We start from the raw sequence: 26,325 nt of genomic DNA on the forward strand, positions 1-26,325 counted from the left end.
TCCTGGTGGCACTAGATGCTTACAAGGCACACCTCGTTAGCACACTGCTGTAATGCAGACTGTACACGTTATTTTCCATGATCTCACAGAGGGTCAAAGGTTGGACGTCCTTATCAATGGGCAGTGTGTGAGATTCAAACTTGTGTTTAAGAAAAGGAGATTACTACACACTGTGAAGACATTTACTGATTACATCATGAGAAATTATTTTTGCAAGTTCATAATCTGTTTCCTTTTTTCTGTTTAATTTAACACTATTTAACAATAAATTGCCTGAGAGCAGAAAAGGCTAGTAGTATAAATTCTGAGTACTTTTTCCAAATATTACAGAGATGCTAAGCTTATTCAAGCTGTCATCTTTGTTCTACATTTATGTGCAAAGCAAATTCACTTATTGTGCTTGTGATTATGCATAATACCAGCCAACAAAATCAGGAAGTGACGTGTGCATGTCATTTCTACAGAAATACTCTGAACGCATATTGCAAACACTCGTTTTTTAGGCCTTGAAACACATCCAATGATTACCAAAGTTAAGAAGGAAATACAGTGTGTATGGACTTTGTAAGAACATGTTAATTATCATTTTAAGATGTTTTTCCGTCTTCCAAAAACAAAGATGTGTCTTTTTGAAAACCTGCCCAGTGGGAAACCCAGCACTGCACTGTGTGGCTTGACAACATGTTGATTGTAATAAAGGTATTGTCTATGGATAATAACAACATGCAGCCATCTGCAGCGATGTAAAGAAGCAAAATGCTTTTCAGAAGTCAGTGAACAGTCCCTGTGGATCTTTTTGGATGAGGTAGAGCCACGCCTCCAAACATGAAATCATAGGCTGCAGACAGTCGGTTGACTCGGTAGATGAAATGGCCGAGGCTTAAATGTGTTTAAACTGGTCAAAGCTGTCAATCAGACTCTGGTTTCATCTTGTTAATGTTCCATTTCATTGTCCATGTGCTTACTGCTTACAGTAATGACACGATTTGTGATAGTTAAGGTCTACATGCAGTCCAAATGAACAGCATTTAAGTTAATTGTATCAAGATGTCTGAGAACTGAGCCAGACATTGAGGATGCTGGTTGGCCCTGAGTGGTATTACAGTAATACGTGACATATAGTTATATTTTTACCCTTTTACCAGGTTTGCAAGGTCACATTCAAATATTTCTAAGCGCGTTTAGAATTTCCCTGGACATTACATTTGTTTAGCCGACGCTTTTATCCAAAGTCACTTACAATAAGTGCATTCAGCCGTTTGGATACAAGCCAAAAAATGCAGGTATCATTCATCAACGTATGAAACATGCAGAACTGCTTCTAGTGCTACTTTTAGAAACATAACAGAGAAAGAGGTTATTTTTTTTAATGGGCCATGGTGTGGTCCGAACATGAGTTTTCACTACCTGCATATCTGACAACAGAAACCCACCAGTGCTCCCTCTGGTCTCAGGTTGATCTGAATTGGTTTAGTTCGGTTTGTTTTTTACAGTAAATTGATTTGTAAATCCCATTTTTAATCCATCATTGTGATATTCAACATAACAGAACATCTATTGCATAACGATTTGCCAATCACAAATTCAGACATCATCCTTAAATTGTGTTCTTTTTTATGTGTTTTTTTTTGATGAAAATAATATACTAACATTTAAAGTATGACAGGGAGGGGAATTGATTGACCCCCAACATTGTCCAGGTGGCCCACACCTTACTGTAAACTGTAAACACACATTTTTAAATCTTGGTGGCCCTCTGGTGGACAATAATAAAAACAGAATAACAGAGGAGAATGTGTGTTCATCCTCACTGACACATTTACTGGACAAATGTGAGATTATTGACAAGACAAGTAAAACAAGGTAAGATTATCAGCTTATTGCTAATGTAACTTAACAGGATGTAGAAAAGTAACAATCAACTGTCAGTGGCTTTCCCCCTTTATGTCCTCTATGTTATTAACCTACCATTAAACCATATAAATGTATGTCGTGGCAACGAGCAGCTGTAAAGAAGGTAGAATGTTCTCCTAACTATATCTGATCACGGTGCATGATAACATGTTGCCTCAGGGCGCAGCAGAGACACTTTTTTACTCCCCATGAGAGCAAAATGTTGATAACATCAGATTTAAGGATATCACATGTTGCCTCGCTGTTACAGATGTCAAACTGCTCTCACTCATGAACATCGTCCAGGTCATTCAGTTTCTAAAATGAGGAGCTGTAATTTATGCACACATTGAAAGGCTTCAGTCATGGATGAACACATCATAACAAGAAAGTCTTGTTTTTTGGGGCCTCGCTGTTTCAGACAGCAACACAAGCTGCATTCAGCCTGGCAGGAAGTCCGGCGAGCCTCAATAGGCCGAGCTGTACTCTTGAGATTCGAGCATTGGACATGAGTTGGACAGCTCAACCAAATAAAAAAAATAAAACATATTTTCCCAAGAACGCAGATTGGGAGCCTTGAGGATAGTCTTATCTTTATTTGGCAGAACACCATTAGCCAGCCCACAGCAGCATTATAATTCGTTTGTAAGCTTTGCAACAGCCTGTTACTTTTTTCTAATAATTGATGCTTTCTTATTTGTTGTTGGCCATGCTAGCAGCGTTGCTGTGGGGATGGCAGTGTCGGTCAGACCAGAACAACTAGATTGATTGCCATGACATTTTATTCATGGTCCCCAGAGGATACAGATTTAGATTTATTGTCCCAGAGGGAGATCTGTTTCCCAGCCAGTGCAACACAGAAACAGATATAGACAATGCATAAAGTCTACATGAATGCTTTCATGATCCTTCCAGTATCCCAGCTCACAACAGTGTCAGCGAGGCAGTTTGTTCAGGGCTGCTATGGCAGAGGGCAGAGACGGGGACTTACATTACAATAGATTATAAATTGGAGACCCACTGTAAACAAGGTTGCACTCTCACTGTTGTTGAAAAATAAGTTCTGGTAATTATTACATGCCTTATAATGTTAGCTATATTTTCCTGTTACTCTGAGTAACGTTAGTCCAGATCGATTTTTGGCGGCAAAATACAGTTATTTACTTTCAAGGAAAGTTTTCAGCTTTTCTTTTTTTTAATTGATAAAGGAGTGATGATACAGTGCATGCTTTGAATTCCTTATAGCTTTGCAGTGTTCTAAGCAGACCGGATGGCATGCAGCAGATGACAGAAAGTACATTACAACTGTGAGAGACTTAAGACTTGACTTTGGACTTGCAAAAAATGACTTGTGAGCATCTCTGGCAGAAGGGACAAGACTCCCGCTGAAGCGAGCCCTTCTCCATTTTAACCTCTCATACCTCCAACCAGGTGATAGTAATGTAAAGTCTTAAGGGGGGTGAATACCTATCTGTTCTCTTTTCAGCAGGTTAACATTTTTGCCTATTAGTGACATTTAGTGACAATGCCAACAGATGGGCAACATCTTCACTTATCTTGAAATGAAATGAACTATCATAATATCTCCTCAATGGATTAGCAACACATTTTATACATTCATGGTTACCAGATAACAAACCCTAGTGACTGTGATCTTGACTTTTCCTCTTGTGCCAACATGAGGTTGACATGTGTGGGATTTTGAGTGAAATGTGTGCCACGACATTTGGTCATATCCTCCGCAGGATGAATTGTTATGGTGATTCCTTAACTTTTCATCTGGCGCTGTCATCAGGTCAAAAAATACTTCAGTTTATGACAAAATACCTGCAAGAACTAATGACATCCCCATCAGCCACAACTGTGTTTAGTGCTGAGTAGCAAAATATTAGCATGCTAACACGCTAATCTAAGATGGTGACCATGGTACCTGCTAAACGTCAGCATGTTAGCATTGTCATAATGGTGTGCTAGCGCTGGCATTTAGCCCAAAGCACGACTGTGCCTACTAAGTGGAATTTGATTTGTGAATCTAAAAGCATTTTAAAAAAAAGACATTTAATTAAAGAAAGACTGTGTTTTTAAGGAATAATCCATAGACCTCCCTGTGAACAACTGTCTTTACAAAACTAACAAAGACATATAGCAGCCCCAGTGAAAACCGCTGACAGCAAGCTTTGTGGCTCATCCTTCAGGATGGATGCATGAAACTCAGGCTGCCAGCTGGTCGTCACAACATCTGAGCCTTTTGACGGGGGGGTGCCCATTACCCCCCCCTGGCATTCCTTTTATTTCTTTTGCTGGAAGTATTTTGTGCTGTCCCAGCAGAGGGGCCCACTGCTGCTGGTGTTTGAAGAAGACTTGGGGGGGGGGGTGGGTCTTGTCTTTGGAAACGTCAATTACAGGATGCCAAATCATTGACAGGTGAAGTGGGTCAGAAAGGCCTGGCAGTGAATTGACAGCTTCACTGAGTCTAATCAGATATTGCAGTTGGCAGTTTTGAAAGTTCCCCTCCAACTGCACAAGCTCCTGGCAAAGGAAATATTCATCCTCTTTTCTTTTGGGCTTGTCATTTATTCCTCACATTCTTCCTTTTTTTATAGCAAGGAATGCTGGATTTCTCTTTACTTCAGTGGGCTGACTTCTTCTGAACGAGATGAAGGATCTGAAGTGTCCACGTGGGCGGTGCAACTATCACTTGCACATCTGAAGGCCTCCGTATTTGTGGTGCTGGGACATATTGCAAGCTCTTAAACCCCCCCCCCCCCGAGGCCACCAACAGACTAATGTGAGGACGTGAGAGATATCTTGTTTGGAAATTCTGACAGCCAATTATAGACAGAGCAGAGGTCCATTTTGGATTGCAATAGTCATGCATGGAAGTAAATATTCAGAATGTGCATAGGCTTATATATACACCGCTATTATATGACAGGCATTCACAATGAGTGATGTGTCAGATAACTTTATTATCAGATTTTAGTTCAAGTGTGCAGCCACAGCCTTGCAATGTGTAATTTCTCCTCTTTTTCTAGCTTTAGGTCAATAGTCTTGCTACAAAGCTGTTGTTGCAAAAATGATAAGCTGGATCTTACTTTTGGGGAAAAGCATGAAGCCAACATTTCACATTTTATGTTTTTTTGTATTGTCATTTACTGCAAGTACAAAAATGTTTAGTTAGAATGGAGTCCTTCTCTTATTGCTCTGCTTTCCCTTGAAACTTTAAAGGTAACGTTCCTTGTAAGGCCTCATTTATACAAATGTCATTATGGCTCAGAATCGATACGGGACTTCCAGCGTGTGATTTTAGTAGGTGTGGAGAAGAAGAAGAAGAAGAAGATAAGGATGATGATTAAGAATTGGCTCATGTTTGTGTATCGTGGATGAAAAGTAACTGACTGCATACACTAATTTTGCTGAGTATGTTTTTTCCTGGATTTATACTGTTTCAGTTACAATCTGACATCAGGCAATCTCTTTAGTTATTCAAGTCAAGAAGATTCTCGTTTTTTAAAATTGTTTTAATACTGTGCTCTTTCCTGTTATGAGGAAATATTTCAGAACCAGGGTAAACTGACGTGTGTTGGCACATGCAAGGAATTTCTCTCACATTTTAAAGAGCATGCAAACGCAGATTTACAGCGATGATAACAACATTTCATTTCTTAAATATAAAGAAATAAGTTGGGCAAACATACATAAAGGCCAGTATATACTATAGCGTTATGGTAGTGCAAGAGTGCATGGCGGTGCAAAGGAAACTAATAAATATGTATAGTTAGTTACTGTATAGACAGAGGTGATTTATGTGCATACATTAGTGGAGAGAGTATAAGTACCATATACAGTCTGCTTAGATGTAATATATTCATTCATTTTGAGAAAGCTTTTGTACGAAAAATACGACCACAACTTTAGAAAGCATCCCTGAATTGGAGAAGGTTGGTTGATAAATTGTAGTGTTAGTCTCATTTCAATAAATACTTTGAGATGCCACATCGGTCCTTTCACTGTGACCAAATGTGCAACAAATACGTACTACATTGTATTTTGTCTTGAGTGCTTTTCATCACAAGAAATATGAATAATTCCGTAAAAACGTTGCTCAAGCGGCAGTATTAGGCTACTGCTTCAGTAGGACAGTCTGACACACTCTCCATCCGTTCTAGCTAAGTGTATCTTCATCTACGTGCACGCGCGTGCCTGTAAATCTGCCATTATTTGTGCGCGTGCATTCTAAAAACCCTTTGGTTCACGTGCGGAAGGAGAGGGGTGGGGAAGAAGTGACTTGTGGGATGCGGCAAGAGAGAGAGGGAGAGAGAGTGTATGTGACTGACACAGAGTGAAACAACAGCGAGGCGAGCGGGAAAGAGAAGGAGCAGAGCAATAAAATAAATCGTTTGCCGTTAATTTAGCGCCTGACATTCAGGTTTGCGCAGACAAACGGCGGAAGAAAAAGTTCAGATCCCACTAACCAGCGCGTGGGAGTGGGAAGCAGGATCGTGACTGACTGAGACAAGCTCCACTGTCTGTCTCGTCATGGCAGGTAATTCATTCTACCAGTACACACACAAACACACGTAAACACCACGAACAGGGTGGTGTTTTTACAACAATCTGCTCCAACGAGCTCTCTGCCCGAACGGCTGCAAGATTTCGCTAACCCAGCCTAGTGTCAGTTAAGCTAACGGTTGCTAGCTAACACAATTTAGCAGCTAGTGCTAATGTTAGCCAGTCAGGAAACTCGAGTGTCATCGCCCATATATCTGGCCTGTCGTTGCCGGCTACAGCTAGCTAGCTAGCTAGCCAGCTGCTGCTAGCTAACGATAGCTTGTTTACCACCGGCCCGGGACCAGTCTAGGGCCAGCCCTAAACAGCTAACTTGTGCTTCTCAGACATGTGCACGGGCTTTACAAACTACTATTAAGTATCTTGATCTGCTGTTGATGTTGACGCAAATAGCTCTGCGGTTTTACGCTCCAGTCCACACATTTCTCAGACATGCCATGACTGGTTTGACAAGCCAGGCTAGCTAACGTTAGCTCAAACTTTGACATTGCCCACATGCAGGCTAGTTCTCCAGGCCTGCTGCAGACTGAACAAGCTGTTAAATATTCTGTGCAATGTCTGACTAAAGGGACGGAAGAGTCAAGTGAGCCAGTATTGGGGGCATAAATATGCGTAAGTGGAAATGTTCTCCTCTCAAGTAAGATTCAGATAGTCGAGATTTTTGGTTGCCTAACGTAACGTTAGCATTTCAAATTTCATTCATCAGCTGATACTTGTGCAGTGAGTGTAGAGTTGTTAAAAATGATATGCGGCTTAACTCCACTGTATCCAATTGAGATTGTTGGCTATTTATTAATTCAGCAAATAACTGGTCACTGCTGACATGTTTAGGGCGAGCATTTGGTCCATTTGGGCGGGGAAATGACACTGGTTTTAGGGCAGAGGCATTGCACATCATCCTTTTGTTGAAACTGACTGGGATGATTTGAACATTAACATATCTGTTTAATGTGTACATTTTCTTCTGCAAGGAATGCAGGCAATCTATGAGAGTGCTACATTTAGTCCTGACCAGCACCAACCCTGTCCTGGCTGTTTGCTTTAACATCATGATTCATCTCAGAATACTGTGTATGATGAAGCCACGGTGACTCATAAATGTCCTTCATTATTCTGCAGAGCTGTTCCACTATGTGTTATCGACAAACCAGACCAGTTTACATTGTGTTATAACAAATGATCACGTGTTAAAAAAAAAAAAAAAAAAAAAATGCTGAATTTATCTAGGTATGTTGTGCAATGAGCTGTGTTGTGGGATAACCTGTTGAGGCGAATGATGGAGGTCATCAAACAAGCCAGCATGTTTATTCTTGTTGATGTATTTTTATCTTACGAGTCTGGTGTAAGAGCATTTCCTGCCGGTATAACAGTGGCCCAGCCTTAAAATGAGAGCTGTTTCAAGACTGCCTTCACCTTTTATTACTATGATCTGGAGCTAAGTACATGATTTGCAATCAACTTGTCTCTCAAAGCGATAAAACCACCGTGCTAAGGCTCAAATTTAGTTTCTCATATAATAGATGCATTCATTCTTATTAAGTTAAAGATCTTTGACATCCAAGTTGCATGTTTCTTAATATTATAAATCATTTTTTGTCTCTTGATGTGCCCATAGCGTAGCTGGCCTTGCAGGTATCATGTGTGGAACACTTGAGGAAATATCGACATCTTGAGTTTAGTTTGAGAGAGAGAGTGCGCACATATATACGACCGCACATATTTCGCTACCATCTCTCCGCAGTTCCAACATCATTTCAATTATCCCATACTTGTAGATGTGCAACTATTTACAAGTATCAACGAGGTAAAACATTGTGTAGTTAATTACTGCCGAGCCACTCTGTTCCTTACATTGCACGCTAGCGGGAGTCTCGCGATGTCACAAGATCACGTGAGAATTGCAGGATCACATATCCCATATGAATGTTTATTTATTTTGTGTTTCTGCAGGACCTGGAGGTGACATGCAGTGGTGCTTCTCTCAGGTGAAAGGAGCCATCGATGATGACGTAGCTGAAGGTATGAGCTTTGCCAAGAGCTAGTATTTGTAAAGCACAGACAGGCAGAGTGTGTAACAGCAGCTCAACGTCTTCCACATTTGTTCCTTTCTCACCGGCTAGATGTCGCTCAATTTACCTGTGACGAGCCGTGATGCAACGCACTTCAACTGTGCACTCCCTGCTTTTATTGACTGGCTCGCCATGTGCTGTCATCATGTAGATGACTAGAGAGTAGGTGCCTTTTTTTTTTTTAAAAGGCTCATTATGTTAAACTCCCACGTAACATAATTCTCTGTGGTGCCACTTCTGTCTTTACTCATATCATACAGCAACCTTTTTTTTATTGGAGCTGTGTGTTCAAGTAGTGTTATTGCAAACCGATCTCCTCTTCCTACTTCACATTAACAACTTTACCACTGGAAGGTTGTTATTTCTACAGGAAGTGCAGCCTTGTTTATTACTGCGGTTAGTGACCGACTTCTAAGTCTTTTGTCGATCAATTTGGAATCAAACGGCAAAATATGGACTTTTTTTTTTTTTTTTTTTTCCAGAGGATGCTTTAGTATTTCAGGAATGAATGGTGAAAGAGTCAGCAGCCACAGTGAGCTGGGTAGATGAAGAGCATCAGATGACAGGTGCCACTTTGGCTTTTCCTGCATGATGGACTCTTTCTCGACTACAAGGAAGTTCTGCAGCAGAGCCGTCAGCAGGCCAGATGGCTGCTGATGGACAGAGGTTCAGAGAGTCTGAATAATATGTCCATGAGTGTGAAGGCTTATTAGACACAGTGGGTAATAATCCTAATAGACGGCAGCAATGATTTCCCACTTCTCTCTTAATTCAAGGTAAACGGTAGAATTGTTATTAAACACAACACTTCACTGTATTTTACCTCCAATGTGTGCGTACAGACGTATCTGGCCAGAGCTGTGTGTTTCCTGATAATGTTGCACTGAGTTGCCAATTTGTTATTTTGCCTACCCTCGTTGATGTAAATGGGGTGGACAAAGTGATACAAACACCACAAACAACTGCCTCCAAAACGCAGCGCTGTTGTTGGTCTTTCTGCGAAACTGTGGCTGCACCCAAAGAGATGCAAAATATTTTCCTCATGCAGAACATAAATGTGCAGAAATGCTCAGTTTGTCGAGCAGCCGTCCATCCTCATCAGCTGCAGGTAACGTTAGCGATGCCATGCGGAGTTTGCAGATAAGCTAATCGCTTAGCTAATTTTTTAACCGTGAAAGATTTTGGAACTTTTTGTGTTGCTGCTCAAAAAAGACTAATTGTTTACGTACAAGAATAATAAAGCATGTTGATTCTTTTGTTAATTGTGTTTTTTTTTTTTTGTTTTTTTTTCACTAATTAATAACAATAAGAGTATCGAAAAGAAACCGTACCGATGAGCAGTATCAGTATGCGTACAGGGATAGGATACCCATCCCTACTGACAGTAGAGTGACAGTAAAATGGTACATTATCCGTGGCCCACATTTTCACTCTCACTGTTCTTGATTTATGCAGCGTCTACATACAAAGAGGGACTTCCTCTATCATTAATATGTAATGCATCTTAGTGATGCGGGCAGTTGCTTTGCTGTGGCTGTGAGTTTTGTTTTTTTAAACTTGTGATGGACATTCCTCTTTAATAATAATAATAATAATGTAATTGCTTCCCTAGTAGAAGAGCAGTTTTAAGTATGTATAGTCCAAATATTTTGCCCCCTATTTGGCCTCAGGGTACAATGTTCACAAAGACCACCTCCAACCTTTTGCAGCATTGTCCTTCTGTTCCAGCGGGTAACAAAGGGTCAAATAAGTGTGTACGTGTGTGTGAGCGAGGTTCTGTTTACAAAGCAACATACTACTGCTGGGGGAAGCGTGTGATGCTGGGGGAGAAGTAGGTTACTGATCATTTTCCATCTGCTCTACATGCTCTGGCACCTCTGGCCTACACACTCGTCTATCTAGTGCACTCAGATTCTAACACAGATGCATTCCGGGTTAGTTGGCACTAAGTGAGTGGCTCCTCATTGTCTTAAGTATTTGCTCTCTCTTCACCAATTTAAAAGTCCATATTATAGGTGCAAGTTTAAATGTCCATGTTTTTTTTACAGCGGACATCATATCAACAGTGGAGTTTAACCACACAGGGGAGCTGCTAGCCACAGGAGACAAGGGTGGCCGTGTAGTCATCTTCCAGCAGGAAATAGAGGTACAAGTTTGTCTTTTGTTGAGTTTTATTCCCACACATGATTCATTTTAGAAAAGCTCAGCCCCTGACAAACAAAAAGATTATTCTAGAAACTATTCTGAAAGCAAAAACTGACAGAGGGACTTCATTTTCTGCTCAGGCAGACATTACTTCACTAGATCTTTACACAGGAGATAGTTGTTGGTTGCTATATTAGTGTTACGAATGCTAAATACAGTTACTTTAAATTAGTTGCATGTCTTTTGTCCGAAAGTAGTGGTCAGTTCTTATTTAAAAGATGGTTATGTCTTTTTCAAATGCAAAATAAAAAAGCAAGAGAGAGTTGTGTTTAAGACGAGGACGCTGTGTCGGCGTATCTCTACTGTCGTAGACTATAGGAACGGAAACACATCCAACATCTGCAACAAACAATCGACCCAGATGTGCAGATCACCCGGATGAGGAAAAAACGAACCCTGAGCCAAACTCCTTATCCTCGCTGCTTTCTTAGTCAAACATCTTTGTCCCCATTTTCCCCCTTGATGAGTTTGCATGCCTGAATTTAGAACAGAAGTGGTCATCACTGGCTTCTTGTCTAACGTCTGCTCCTTTCATCTTTTTGTCTGATATTTTGCCCATTTCTCTCTCTCTCTCTCGGGCAGAATAAGAATCAGCCTCAGTTCCGGAGCGAATACAACGTTTACAGCACTTTCCAGAGCCATGAGCCAGAGTTTGACTACTTGAAGAGTTTGGAAATAGAAGAAAAGATCAACAAGATTCGTTGGCTTCCTCAGAAGAATGCTGCTCAGTTCCTGTTGTCAACTAACGGTACGTTAGTCATTTCTAATTGACCACACGTGCCCACATATTTAACAGCAATTTGTCGTGACTTTTCATTTCAAATTCATACCGGTGACATTAAAACCATGATTAACAGAGAAACTAAAAATAGCCCCTTTCACACTTCACAGTCAAATGTGAGCAAGAACTGGAATTATGTCAGAAAACGTAAGGAGATTTTTCTCTGCAAGACGGCAGAATTCCCGGGAATCTTCCTGGTAGTTTGAGTATTGATGAGTAGTGTTTTCTGCTGTCTACCTCAAACACAATATCCAGGCTCTCTCTCCTCCCATCACATCACAGTGACGCAGTCATCTCATAGAGGACATGTTACTGGTTCTGTGTGTGGCAGCGGCTTATGGGCATATCTAATGGCTTTATATAGTCTGTGGCTGTAGACCAGCTACTCAAAGACCTTAAGTGCCATTTTTATTTTATTTTTAAATCAATGCCAAAAAGCACTAATTAACCAACAGCTCTCAATTGTCACTGGAGATTCAAAGTTCTCAGAAATATGCAAACTAAAAACATCACGTCCTGAAAAATTCCTCTTAACCTTTCTAGGCAAAGAGTGTTCATCTGTCCTGGGTGCTATATTGTTATTTATATTTATTCTTGTCTTTGACAGATAAGACAATCAAGTTGTGGAAAATCAGTGAACGAGACAAGAGACCAGAGGGTTATAATCTCAAAGAGGAGGATGGACGCTACAAAGACCCCAACGCTATCACGGGACTGCGGGTCAGTCCCTGAACCAAACACAGCCAGACCAGCTTCCACCTAGAACTGAAAATAATCTCTGCACAATGTATTGGATGCTTGGTATATTGAGAGAGCGGTGCTGCCCAATTTAGAAGGTTTGCTTCGGGAGGTAATGCAGACTGCATTTCATCAAGCGTCCGTATAACCACGTGGGCGGGGTCATCTGAGCAAACAGGTTATGTGGTTACGGTTATTCTGGCTCTTTTGAGGGCTCAACCTGGGTGCTGGCAGTTTGCTGAGATCACCAAATTATAGATTTCAAAGAATCTTATAGGAGTACGTTTTCCTGCCTTAACCGGAACAGGTGTGACAAAAAGGAACCGAGTCATCTAATAGGACAAGCTAACTGTTAGCCAAGTGCCGTCTTTATGCTGACATTCCTGAGATCAGCCGAAATACCAATAAGACAACACCTTTTGTGGGTGTGACATGGGTGTGTGGTGGCTTTAACTGTGGCTATCTATCAATGTGCATCTACACAGGTAATAGTTTAGTAGGATCTACAAAATATTAATGGTTGGGCCGCTAACTTGGAAGATAAGCTAAATTTGCACTGACTCTGCAGCCAGTGAGTGCAGCACATCTGTAATCTTCTTATGACCTGCTGTGGAAGCAAATCTCTTCATCAGACTTAAGATTAGAGCGTGTGTTAGTGCTATCTTAGTTAATTAAATACATAGACTACTGCGTGACACACTACATGCTCTGGTAATGAAAGTCTATGAAGAGCTTTGAGACGGACTAGAAGTTTGTGCCACAAGGAGCTTTAAGGGCTTCACAACATCTTCCTGTCTTTATTACGGGTTTCAGATCATGTGCCGTCTGTTCTCTCAGGTACCGGTTTTAATACCCATGGACCTCATGGTGGAAGCCAGTCCTCGGAGGGTGTTCGCCAACGCTCACACCTACCATATCAACTCTATCTCGGTCAACAGTGACGAGGAGACTTACCTGTCTGCAGACGACCTCCGCATCAACCTCTGGAACCTCGAGATCACAGACCGCAGCTTCAGTATCCTTTAAATACTCCTCGCCATTTTTAATCCGTGAAACTCTTCTCTGAATATGAGATTGTCTAACGCCGGGCTGATCTAGGCACCGTCCCAATCACCCAACAGGTTTCTTCCCTAACCCCGCGCTCTTTTAAGACATTGTTGACATCAAACCGGCCAACATGGAGGAGCTGACGGAGGTGATCACAGCTGCGGAGTTCCATCCTCTCCAGTGCAACACCTTCGTCTACAGCAGCAGCAAAGGAACCATCCGTCTGTGTGACATGAGGGCGTCAGCGCTGTGCGACAAGCACTCCAAGTGTGAGTGCCCACTTTGGTCCCTTTTTAATCACCATTCCTCGACAGGTGGCTTAAGTGTGGGATGTGGCTCTCTGGAGGACATGAAAACTAGACATGAAACCGCCGGTCTGTGGAGTCAGCCTGCAGGTTGTTGCCCCTCTCTCCCCTCACCATCATCATCATCATCAGGCCCACATGCCCATTGACATGTTTGTCTTTGTACTCCTCAACTATAAGCCGCATTTTATTTTGTGGATATTACATATCAAACTGATCAGCAAAGTATTGATCACAGAGCCTCACAAACATTTGGACAACTGTCATTGCTAGTTTCAAGCCCAGTGCCCACATTGTGCAAGTAGTTAATATACTTGCACCCATGAGGGTGTTTGTTTTAAGATGAGGTGTGATCAGGTGCATCGCCATCTTGAAACGGCAGAATGAATTGTGCTATTGACCAAACAATACCTGGTCTAAGTTCAAAGGCCCGGGATTTTCCTGCTATTTAAATGCTGCAAAATCCTCTGTCACACATTCAGAGGCTTCCCCCACATGGTTTTTTTCTGATAAATTGTGTCATGAGTGCTGTTTTTACACCTTACCTTGAATGCTGCACACATGGCTCTGTCTGCGCTCAGCGTCTCCTCTCATCCCTCTGTGTGTACCAGTGTAGACGTAGTTTGTGGGCCTTCTCCCCCTAAAGTGCAGCGTTTTAAGGCTGATCTCTTCAGAAATCATGCTCTGCCTCTACGGCATCGCCCGGCTGAATCCCGTGTGTAACGCAGCCTCCGGATTCAGCACCGGCTTGTTCGTGTTTAGCCTTTTCAAAAACAATATTTTCTGCCAGGAGCAGGCCCACCTGATAATGCACTGTGGAGAAACCTGTCTATGCTGCATTCAGACTGCATTTCATCTTCATGTTTGTGTCGTGCTCCTTCCTCTTGTCCAGTATTTGAGGAGCCGGAAGATCCCAGCAATCGTTCCTTCTTCTCCGAGATCATATCCTCCATCTCGGATGTAAAGTTCAGCCACAACGGACGCTACATGATGACCAGAGACTACTTGTCCGTTAAGATCTGGGATCTGAACATGGAGAGCAGGCCGGTGGAGACCTATCAGGTAAGACTGACAGAAGCACAGTAACTCTGTGTCGGGTGTAAACAGGTTATGAGCAATTTATCGTTAGCACTTAGCTCTGCTCTTTGAGAGTCTGGTCAGTGATACTGTAATAACAGCAGCATTAGAGACCAGTTCTTTATTTTTGGTGCTGCACAACAAATGTTACCACACCGATAAAGATGTGAGTTTAACGTCAGCGTCATGCATCACTTGAATTGAACCTACACAAAATGTGATACAAATAATTTCATTTAATATATTTAATTAAAATTCACCTGGGCTAACAGAAATTACACTAAGGTAGTATTTATTATGAATTGTCCATGTGATTGTTACACACTAAACATCATTTTATTCTTATTTCAAATGTAATGACCAATGTGTATTTATAATGTTTATACTGTGTTGTAGATATGCTTCTAATTTAAATATAAAAGCAAAGATTTTCTTTTTCCCCCTCTTTACAAATAGTGGCCACACCTTGTTTTTTTTTTTTTATCTTACTTGTAATTCCACATAGTAACCACTTGGTGGCACCATAAATTCATGGTGTTGCTGCTCTCTGGGCTTTGCACAGACTGCAGTCTTTTCCGTTGTGATAAGCTTCTAGATTATGCGATAAGCACATTGATGTCTAACGTGCACAGTGCGATGCTAACAGCGATGTGCGAGTCTCTTGGTGGCTCTTCACACCTGCCTCTGATCCCTCCAGGTCCATGAGTACCTGAGGAGCAAGCTGTGCTCGCTGTACGAGAATGACTGCATCTTTGACAAGTTTGAGTGCTGCTGGAATGGCAATGACAGGTGAGGACGTGCAGGAGGGCAGACCAACCAACGCCTCGTAAAAAAGACTTTTAGGAATATCTTTGAAGTTGGACAGTGTTTCTTTGCTTTCTTGGTGCTGTGTTTGAAATATGTCACAATTTTTATTTTTACTGACTGTGCCTGCAAATTAGTCATAGTCTTGTAACTATTAACAGAGTTAAATGTGCTGCTTGCAAGACCTAGTTTTAGTAGTCTGAGTTTAAAAAAAAAAAAAAAAAACGTTTAGAAGTGTTGGTAATTTTGAAAAAGTTTCATTAAATATATTTGAATAAAAGCAGCGTATCAATGGTGCATTTACATTAAGCCTGTTTCTCAGATTTACACCTAAAACATGTGGGTCTTGTGATAATGATCATTATTCTAAGGTTGTTCATGTTCAAGGCTCACACATCTGTCTCATGCCTCCTCCCCATCAGTGTGGTGATGACCGGCTCGTACAACAACTTCTTCCGGATGTTCGACCGCGGCCAGCGGCGGGATGTGACCTTGGAGGCCTCGCGAGAAAACAGCAAGCCCATGCAGGTCCTAAAGCCCCGCAAAGTGTGCGCGGGCGGCAAGCGCAAGAAGGACGAAATCAGCGTGGACAGTTTGGACTTCAACAAGAAGATCCTTCACACTGCCTGGCACCCCCAGGACAACATCATCGCAGTGGCGACGACCAACAACCTCTACATATTCCAGGACAAAGTGAACTAACGACGCGGTGAGCTGAACGTGAGATCTTGCGCGGGTAACGTCATGTGTACCCCCACCCCTCCCCCACCCCCCCACCCCCCACCCCTCCCAGCCTCATCCAGGGTGATCTGCTGTAACGTCAACAACCAGCATCCCTGTCCGTCACTACTGGGTGACCAGACTTTGCCACTTTGTTCTAGATGTGGACAGAGGAAGCCTCGCTCTTGCCCATCATCAGCCTGTTCGTGGCAGAGTAACACCTGCCTTGTTGTTTAAGTGATGTTGTGCCAATTTCCCCCCCCCCCCCCCCCCCCCCCCTTTGGTATGGCTTTTTTTGGGGCCAGCCCACCTGCCCTTTTCTTCCCCTGGGGTAACATGGGTAAACAAGTTTAAGTTCCTTAAAATTCTGAATACAGACACCTTTATTTTTATAACTTTCCCCCCATGGCCCTGTGGTAGAAAATGAAAAACACTTAATTAGTATGTCTCCTTCTTGTCCTGTGCCATTGTAGTGTTTATTTTTCTAAGAAAAAAGATGCCACTTTTTTTTTTTTTTTTTGTATACATCTTTTTATTAATTCATCTGTTGTACTGTCATAGTATTCTTTAAGTCTCTTCACATGTCTCCCCTCATTCATTAAACCATGCGTACTCAACAGTCACAGTCCCTGACTCACTCGCCGCTCTCACTGATGGGACAGCGACACCTCAGCGGTGGCCACCGGGAGTCTGAGAAGCACAGTGCACTCATCCGTATTCACTGATTGAGGAGTCCTCCCGCTCACCGCTGCTGTGCCTCGGGCTCTGGGTTGGTCAAATAGGTCCAGACTCAAGAAGACACTTTTTTTTCTTTTTCTTTTTGAATTGGCTCTGTGTCTCGTCATCTTCGTGCATTGGTTCCTCTTCCTCCTTTTGTTTGTGTTCGACAATAGTCAGGTATAAGAGATGGCCTATTCAAAGATAATTATTATGATTGTCATATTTATATTAAAGAGAAAAAAAAGTTAAAATGTCACCAGATTTGTTCCGTCCCATTTTGTGAAATGAAACTGGACCGTACACGTGTTTTTGAGTGATCTTGAGTATTGTCTTCCCATGGTGCACCACAGCTCCGAAGCAGTACTTCGCGACAGGGAAAACCTTTTGATTTGACACTGGACTCTTGCTGCACCAATTTAAGTACTTGGATGTGTTGGAAAATTTAAAAGAAAACATTTGAGGCATTAAGTCACTTAAAAGTGTTTGTTTAAACTACTGCAGACGTTATTACTGCTACTGTGTGTACTGGTACAAGAAGTTGCACATGGATTTGCAGCAGTTGATGTCTCCACACGTATTTAAAATGTGGACAGGTCAGACTATGATGATGCCTCTACTAATGTATAACTACAATTTTAAACTATGACAGTGAAGATAATAAAGGAACTACTTTTTGCACCCTTGTGATTGCCTGATCGTTGATGACATCTCATCTCTGTTCTCGAGCTTTGTCCAATGTGTTCTCCGTGTTGATGCCTCTCAGGTCCCAAAACCATGTAAACATAAACAAGATTTAATTGATTAGAACACCTTCAGCTGTAAAAGAGATGAGGGTTTTAAACAAGGAGTGCCATGCTTCTCCATTCGGGTTCCTGCTGGTTTTCAATCATTAAGAATTGCGAGCACCTGGTCCGTTTCCACCTGGATTGGTGTGAACCCAGCTTGTGGTCTGTCCCTCATCTGACTACTGGACCAAAATGAAAACCACCCGCGCTGGTACCTAACGACCACTGGGGGATTACTGCAAACAGCTGATGTGGTGTCTGGTTGGCTGCAAAAATGTGCCACATTCTCCCCCCCCCTGTCTCCACTGGCACGAGCCGTGTACGTGGTCGCACACACGTCTTCTCCTATATAAGCATCAGCTCATGTCTTGTTTGATGATGTACTTTCGATCAATGATCGATGCTAATAGGTCATGCACGCTGTAGCCCGATTGGATGTGCGTGTTTTTTTCCCCTAACACGTTATGCAACTTCTCTCCCTCTTTTGTTATCGCCGGGACAGTGTGACGTCATCACCCAGCTCCGGGAAGGTCTGAGCGGCTCGCGGGCGCTGCTGCTGCTTCCAGACCAGCAAACGACTGGAAAACAAACCGCCGCGGAGCGTTAGCTTAGCTAGACTCTCTGAAAAACATAAAAAAGTGGGACTTGCGCACGTCTGAATGTGTGCAGATAAGGTTGTGCGCGGTTTGCACTGACTTGAGCCTTTTTTTATGCAACCCGCCCTGCTCAGCAGCCGCTACGATGTCCGACGCTGCTAACGCGGTTACTTCTACAGACAATAACGGAGACTCCACCGGGCTTCACGGTAAGATTAATCACCACATTACTGGACTGGACCAGCCTGTCAAGTGTGTTTTCTGTCAGGAACGGGTCGGGGTTTCACGTGTATGTGTTTAAAACACGTTTTTGAGTGTTCTTAATTATTAAATATAGTTTATTCTCCCAGTTTTGTCTTTTTTTGGCCGCGAAGCTACACTGACAGGGGGGCAAAGTGAGAACGCTATGTTCCGTGTTTATTGACAGTGGCGGAGCCAATGGCGTTGCGGCAGGCTTATGAGACGGTCAAATGAGCCAATCAGCGACTCACGCGAGGAGGTCGAGGTGGGTTTAAGCTCTGTCAACAAGCCGAGGAAGAAACAAAAAAAAAAATGGGTGAAGAGAAATTTCGACCATTTACACGTAGTCGCTGCATTTTACAGTCAGTGATATCTAAAGAAATAGCAGAAACATGACCAGATATCAAACGTTTGTTCCCTCATTAGTCTTTTCATCTTTAAAAAATATCCCTTTTAAAAGTAGTTAAGGATATCTAAATAAATCACTGACTAAATTATCATTTGGCAAATAGCATGTTTCCCACAGTGCGCTCACTGCATCACATGACTATTCAAATAGAACAAGCTACATGCCATATACCTCGGCTTGCTTCAGCCATTAGACACGTAACAAAGGCCTGTTGATGAACCCTGCTGCACTGAGTCTGAGGTTCACTCAGTAAAGTTTTACAACACTCAGTGGGTCCGTGACTAGGCATGCTATTTATGGCCACAGTGACAAGGGGACAGGTGGTTTGGACATGAGGGAGAGGGGGGGCGGGGGGAGTGTTACAGCACTTATTTCAAGAGACGTATGGATTATTTTTTTAATAGGATCGGATAGCCAGTGATTAATAGTTGTGGAGAAAGCAAGTTGCCAGTAATACGCTGGTGGATGGAAATAGTATTCTACCCTCAACAGCATGTTAGCTCATATGAGGTGGAAAGAAAGCAACAAGTGTCATGATGTTCAAGTCTGGTATTCCTCTTGTATATCTTTAAAACAGCCCAACATCATTGTTTTCCCTGCTATATCTACCTCTGGGGCCCCATAATCCCTTGCTGACTGAGCCAGGAATAACCTAAGTTATGAAGTATATGATTCCCTTTAGATTGTATTGACAGCGGCATGCACCAGGACATATTAGGCCATAGCGGTGCATGCTGAGACACCGCTTTAGGGACAATGAGACCATGCACAGATCCGGTGGAGAGGCCTGCGGCGTGATCTGATATGTGAGACTGTTATTGCTGGCGTTTCCTAAAGCTCTCGCATCATGTTTGTCTGACACTTGGGAACTTCGGGCAATAGGGCAGCCTCGGCCCACCTCCCGAGCCTCCGAATCAGTAGATCAAAGAGGTCACAGCGTGTCCGCTTCCTCTAAACCCACCCAACAGCTGATAACCGGCCCTGTGGCCAGAATGTTCGGATGCTCCAGCGCCACGGCGATGTGGTTTTGGAGACAATGGCCTGTCGCCAGCGGCTTGGCTCGCAGTGCGCTGGGTAATCCGCACGATGAGTGCAAGTGCTGAGTCGAGGCCGGTTTTATGGGGAGGGGGCGAGGGGGCATCGTTTGGGTAGTGGGGTATAACTGGCTGGATGCCTGAACTGTGAAACTCAGTCCCCTGAAAGCTCATGTGGACATGGTGTTTACTAACTGTTATGGGGTCATGTGAGCTGCAGGAGGCCTTCCTCTTTTTTATCTTAGTGAGGACAGAAAGAAAAGAGGATTTTGATGAGGTATATTAGCCCCCCCCCCCCGCCTCCAAATACTTGCCCTTGCTGCCCTCCTCTGTAGGTGTAACTTATAACCCGCCTCTGACAAGCCGTGCCTCCTCAGCTGCCTCCATGCCCGAGTTCACGTACAAACAGGGTGGGCGTCGTATATCACAGTCGAGGTCCACAAGACACCACAGCTCACACGCAGACAGGCATTTACTGCCCTTTCACCACACAGCATTATATAGAGCTTTACTCGTGGACTCCTCTGACTGCCAGGCTCAGGCTGTCGTCTCTTTCCCAGATGAAGACAGGAAATCATTTTGACACCTTTCCTCTCTTTCTCATCCAGCCTTCACCTTGGTACACCTGGCAAGACTTTAAAGACCCCAACTGTAACGTTCTCTCCCCACACTGACAGATTTCTGACATATTGTCTGGACTATCACTCTGCAGAACGGAAGAAAATAAGACTAATACTGTCACTACACAAATAATTCAAAGTTTATTTTTCTGAGTAATATATAAGAATGTAGAGTCTGGGTCTTTTTTCCACAATATACATCGAAACACAAATGCAAAAGCGTATGTGCAATTAATATAATGATGGTCATATCTGCTTTATTTGTGTCGGTTTAGGGCTCAACTGTTCAGGTTTGCTCACTGGGACACTTAACTGTAACCCTCAGCTTATTGGAAGCTCCTCCCTCGCCCAAAGCTTCTGATTTGCATATATAATCAAAGGTGAACCTTGTGAAAAACAAATATCAGTGGCGGTACCAAAACATAAGATTAGGTAGGCAGTGCAAATATCCCCTGCTGTAGAGGCACAGGCGGGCTGTTGTTCTGCCAAAAGGTTGGTTAGACGCACCAGAATGAAAAAGAGGACACAGTTAAATGATGCAGCTCATTTGCACACTTTTGGTTTTGGGGCCAAGGTAAGCAAATGGACTGCTCCTCGGGGCATACCGGATCTTGCGCTGAGCAGGATATTGGCTTTTTTTTTTTTTTTACATGACTTTATACTGCCACAACATTGAACATTCGTAGCACTGCTGTTATATGAACAAAGGTTTGATGTTTGTCTGTTTTTCCCCCACAGGGTCCTGGGTGGAGTTGGAGATGAACAGAGGCACAGCCGGAGCAGCCCAGTCGTCCTCCACGGACCCGGGTCTGCTGCCCCTCCCTCAGGTGGAGGAAGAGGAGGCCATGGTGGGGGGGCTGGAGCACGTCCCGTCCTCGTCCTCGATCCACAACGGGGACATGGAGAAGATCCTGCTGGACGCCCAGCACGAGTCAAGCCGCAGCAACTCCTCCTGCGACAGGTAGTGTTGGTGGGGAGTGCTGCTGCATACGTGTAGAAAAGTTGTACAAAGACTTTTGCGGCTCCAGAGGAAGCTGTGTGAAGTCTGATGAAGTTTAATTAGAGGGGTGTAATGAGAGAGAAGTGGCTCAAGGGTACATTAACCGCTACCGGCACAACACACCCACATCTCCAACCGAACCGTCAGTGGTCAAATAGTTACACTATGGGTGATTTAGGCACCACCTTTTTAATAAGGAAGAAGAATATGTGGAAGGAAAAAAATAATATCTCGGGTTCTGCTTCATAGATTTTGATCCTTAAAAGTTTTTGTTAACAATGAATCCAGCAATAGTGCAATGCTAAATCACTGGAGTACTCTCCAGTGTACTGAACCAGACCTCTGGCCTCCTTCTAGTTGTACCTGTTATTGAAAAAAAGAATTTAAATGCAATTTTAAGAAATTAGAGTGCATAAATAACAGAACAAAAGTTTTGAATGTTTATTTAAAAGTGCAATAAACCATATGTAGATATCAAACTCTTTCTTTATCTCTGGGATGCACAAAATAATGGCTGTTATTCTTCCTTTTCTTCCTAACATTAAATCCAGACGAGGGCACAGGAATCTTCACCCTTCTGTAAAAGTTCAGAGAAAGTCACGAGTTCCTGGGTTCATACCAGTCTGTGTGGAAGACTTGGAGCACGTGGTGAAGTTGGTTTCTCCGTTCTAATGTTCCTCTTAACGTTCCCTCAGTGTAGAGCATTCTGCTTCAGAAGTTACATTCTATTTCAAAGCCGAATCACTTCCACGCTGTATACTGAGACATAAGCCTTGATTTGATATAAAGCTCGAGGATCTTTGGAAACTTTTTTTCCACAAACTGTTGTCTCCACTTGTTAACGATGCCTGTATAAAGGTGTGAGAAATTAATTTATGGAATTTGAATGAAGGGATGAGCATATATATTAATATATTAGCAGCTTTTACAGGTCAAGATCGGTGTCAGACGTCTACAATACATTTTGACATAAAGGGCTGTTTTTCACCTGCTCGTCTCACACAACCCATACACTCATTTTAATCTATATAGATGTCTGCACTGGCTTTGCACAGGTAGCGTCTCTGCTCCGTCTCACGGGTGTAACTGTGACTTGAGGTGTTTATTTTGGCTTCAAGACTATTTAAGTCTAAATTAGCCGTGGACAGAGATAGAGACAGAGATGCACACACACACACACGGCCGATCCCATTATCTCCTGGCGGAGATGATAATAATAATAATTTAAAAAAAATACCATTTTACACTACAGCCACCCTGTAGTTGAACATCATCTTGATCCAATCTTGCTCAAAAATCCGTATTGAAACAGTTGTTGTAGTTCAAATGAGAGGACAGCATTCATGAGCGGCGTGAATTTAAACTGAACTTTCCATCCTCAGCGTAGCTGCCCAGAGGGCTGCTCATCTGTTAACCACCCCATAAAAGCTCACGGGGGAAAGTGAAACTTAATAGCCTCTTTTCATGAGAGGCGTTTAATATTGGTCACATAGCTTCTAAACACCCTCAACTTTCCGTAATATGTGGGAAATCGGCCCATTAATCAGGAGTGGCTTGTCTTTCGTAATCGCCCTCTCAGCGTGTTGAGTCAGCGCTGACTCTCACTTGACAGATGCTCAGGAGTCTTTTTCACAGCTTGCCTCCCGATTTACTGAGGACGTGAGAAAAAAACAAACATCCCGACCCTTCAAACTCCCGGCCACATCATTGTGCTCGTGTGTAATAATCCGGGAGGGTTGAGATACAGCAGAGCCTATCAAGAGAGCCGAGCAGTCAGCTGTCAGCGGGTCACCTGAGGATGTTTTTGAGCACTCGAGAACACAGGACCTCTGCATCAACAAGCTGCCCTGAAATAAGCAGGAATGCCAACATCAACAGGGTGCCGTGTGAATACTTATAGAACAACCAAAGTGTCGTATTACACAGATTTAATTAGGAACATGTTGTCTTTACTTGTCCTGCCAAGACACACACACACACACACACACACACACTTCCTCAGAGGTCAGAGTACGGGAGCAGCAGCACTTCACTGCTGGGTCAACGTTCCGTATTGTCCTCGTCGAGGTGTTGTAACGTCACGCTGTAGTGACGACTCAAGTGTTGAACAACAATATTTCATCTTACAGGCTTAAAGGAAACTTATTGGCTCCACTTCCTGAATACATGAAACTCAGGATGAGATTTGTAATCATTGATACCTGTGAGTCAATGATTACAGGTTTTTTAATGAATTTTTTATTTGATTGACCTTTTTTGTTATTAAGTGAGTCATTTCTCAATTTCCAGAGCCACTATGTCGTTGTATGTTTTGGCTGAGCAACCACCAAAAATCTTGGTGCAAAGTGATCCACAATGATGAAAGACGATCTAAAGACCATTATTTGATCATCAGAATAGCCGATTCATTTGACATTCATTGATTAAGTGACTGGTCTTTGCTATTACACCAAAGCCAGTCGGCAAGTGTCTCAAGTACATAATGTAGCCGGAAGTATTGATGAGTAAAATGTTGGTTATTAAAAATAGTATTGTTTACTTTTACAGGGAGTCATGAGTTCAGGACTTTGCAAATAAACGAGGCCTCTGATTTGTTGTTTTTAAACTTTTTGCACACAGCCCCCCGAGGCCCCACAGCCCCCAGGATGACGGACAGATCATCTTTGACGTGGACGTGAGCGGCAGAAGAGACAGCCAAGTAAGAGCTCGTGTGCCTCCATCAGTCTGTTCTCATGGCAACCCCAACCACTGGCCCTGAAGTGGTGTGTGTGTGTGTGTGTGTGTGTGTGTGTGTGTGTGTGTGTGTGTGTGTGTGTGTGTGTGTGTGTGTGTGTGTGTGTGTGTGTGTGTGTGTGTGTGTGTGTGTGTGTGCGCATGAGAATGACAACTGCCGTCTGCCTTTTAGTTTCCATGGAGATGGCTAGCGCGCCCGATGTGGGTTCCTCTTTGTTTGGCCCCAGCATGTGTTGTCACTATTAGTTTCACTCTCTCTGTCTCTTGATCTCTGCCAGGAAAGATGACACACACACACACACGCCATTTAGCAAACTCTGCCTCCAGGCTTTATATCTATGATGACCGTTCTTTCAAGTCAAACAAGACACGGTCTGTATGTTGATGTGTGTGTGCGTGTGTCTTCAGTCAGAAGAGGACGTCTTAGACAAGGAGAGGGACATGGACATCCTGATGAAGGACGCAGACTGGGTTGCTGACTGGTCCAGTCGACCGGAAAACGTTCCCCCCAAGTGAGTCTCGAACTCGGTAAACAGCAGCGATATGTTTCCACGGCAACTGAACACACACAGCTGCTCGTTAGTCATTATCACGATGAAGTTTGGTCTCCAGCACAAATGTAAAACCAGCTGCGGGAAAATGTGCACCAAACGGTTACTCGATGTACAAAGTGAAGCCGTAGTCGTCTGAAGATCGAGCCCATAGAATGATGTACACAACAACAATAGATGTGTTTGGGGCGTGCTTTGCCGTGTTGTGTCTAAAGCGACTGAACATTTTGCAGGGAGTTTCATTTCCGTCACCCTCGACGCTCCGTGACACTCAGCATGAGGAAGACCGGGGCCATGAAGAAAGGAGGAATCTTCTCCGCCGACTTCCTCAAGGTCTTCATCCCCTCGCTGCTGCTATCGCACATCCTCGCTCTGGGGCTGGGGTAAGAAGATAAACAATCTGACAGCAGTTTAGTCAAATGTAGAGAAGTGATTTAACCAACAATCCACATCAATTATGTTCCTTTTATTCCATCTTTTTCATCACTTGACCTCCCCCCCGTTAGAAGTTCTAATGTGTTTTATTTTGAATATAATATTTAGTTGTACGGAAAGGCCACTAAGGGGAGCTGTAGAACCGCAGACTGTGTCCTCCCTCCGTTCATATCGGTGCGGTCGAACTGGCGAAGCAGCTGCCGGACGGAGAGGCTGCACACCTGCTGTCTGGTTGTGACTCCCATGAGCCCTTTCTGCCGGCGATAAAGCTCGTTATGATAATCCCGGTTTCCTCAATCAGATAATGTCACAGTGATGCCTCAGACAGGAGGCCGGTCTTGTACGTGACGCGGTACACGATGAGTGTCGATAACAAAGCTTGAGTCATTAACAAAATCTCTGTCGGCCATTCTGGTAGTTTATACGGTGACATAATAAGTGGCTGTGGGGCTCTCTCTGACATGTAGCTGTTGGTTATGAGAAAAAGGGCTCATTGTTTATTATTGGTATTTGTTCACGGTATTGGTTTCTGTCTATATCAGCTGTCGAAAGCTCTATATATATATATATATATATATATATATATATATCTCCATCCATCCATCCAGTTGCAAAATTAACATCATTTTATCATTTTATTTGATTTGCATCGTAAGGAATGTAAACGGCAGCAACAAAAACCCAACCTGTGAACATGCACGGTGATGTGTAACCTGCTCCCGGTCCTCTCCACAGAGTGTACATCGGAAAGAGGCTGACCACGCCCACCGCCAGCTCCTTCTGAACCTGGAACTGAAGAACAGTGCCTGAGGAGTGGCCACGAGTCGTCGAGGACGTTTTGCTGTCGCGAGAAGAACGGCCGTCTCTTCTCCCTCTGTCCCGCCTGCCCCCCCGCTCCCCCCCTCGTCCCTGAGATATGACATGTTCTCAGGAGAGATGCATCTGCCTTTCTCCCTCTCCCTCTCTCTTTCTCCTCTCCTACCCCCCCCCCCTC

General features: G+C 43.3%; 2 protein-coding genes across 2 annotated transcripts; both read left to right on the forward strand.

Annotated features, from left to right (window-relative positions):
• Positions 1-6,158: 6,158 nt before the first annotated feature.
• ppp2r2ab (protein phosphatase 2, regulatory subunit B, alpha b) lies at positions 6,159-17,604 on the forward strand. Its single transcript, XM_031855670.1, has 10 exons — positions 6,159-6,439; positions 8,413-8,481; positions 10,580-10,677; positions 11,319-11,484; positions 12,125-12,237; positions 13,093-13,270; positions 13,407-13,571; positions 14,500-14,669; positions 15,382-15,473; positions 15,911-17,604. Exons 1-10 carry the CDS (start codon positions 6,433-6,435, stop codon positions 16,188-16,190), a joined length of 1,338 nt encoding a protein of 445 aa, XP_031711530.1. The 5' UTR covers positions 6,159-6,432; the 3' UTR covers positions 16,191-17,604.
• A 98-nt stretch (positions 17,605-17,702) lies between these two features.
• On the forward strand, positions 17,703-26,304 carry bnip3lb (BCL2 interacting protein 3 like b). The gene is made up of 6 exons (XM_031855671.1): positions 17,703-18,518; positions 21,351-21,573; positions 24,232-24,310; positions 24,754-24,857; positions 25,130-25,279; positions 26,067-26,304. The coding sequence occupies exons 1-6, from the start codon at positions 18,455-18,457 to the stop codon at positions 26,113-26,115; spliced, it is 669 nt and encodes a 222-aa protein (XP_031711531.1). The 5' UTR covers positions 17,703-18,454; the 3' UTR covers positions 26,116-26,304.
• The last annotated feature ends 21 nt before the right edge of the window (positions 26,305-26,325 follow it).

Source organism: Anarrhichthys ocellatus, unplaced genomic scaffold (assembly GCF_004355925.1).
Source record: "Anarrhichthys ocellatus isolate YVR2014 unplaced genomic scaffold, GSC_Weel_1.0 scaffold16, whole genome shotgun sequence".
NCBI lineage: Eukaryota > Metazoa > Chordata > Actinopteri > Perciformes > Anarhichadidae > Anarrhichthys > Anarrhichthys ocellatus.

Coding starts and splice junctions, on each gene's coding strand:
- ppp2r2ab (XM_031855670.1), top strand. Junction 10,678..11,318: donor TCTTCCAGCAGGAAATAGAG/GTACAAGTTTGT, acceptor TCTCTCGGGCAG/AATAAGAATCAGCCTCAGTT. Junction 13,572..14,499: donor GTGCGACAAGCACTCCAAGT/GTGAGTGCCCAC, acceptor CCTCTTGTCCAG/TATTTGAGGAGCCGGAAGAT.
- bnip3lb (XM_031855671.1), top strand. CDS start 18,455: ATGTCCGACGCTGCTAACGCGGTTACTTCTACAGACAATAACGGAGAC. Junction 21,574..24,231: donor AGCAACTCCTCCTGCGACAG/GTAGTGTTGGTG, acceptor TTTTGCACACAG/CCCCCCGAGGCCCCACAGCC. Junction 24,311..24,753: donor GCGGCAGAAGAGACAGCCAA/GTAAGAGCTCGT, acceptor GTGTGTCTTCAG/TCAGAAGAGGACGTCTTAGA.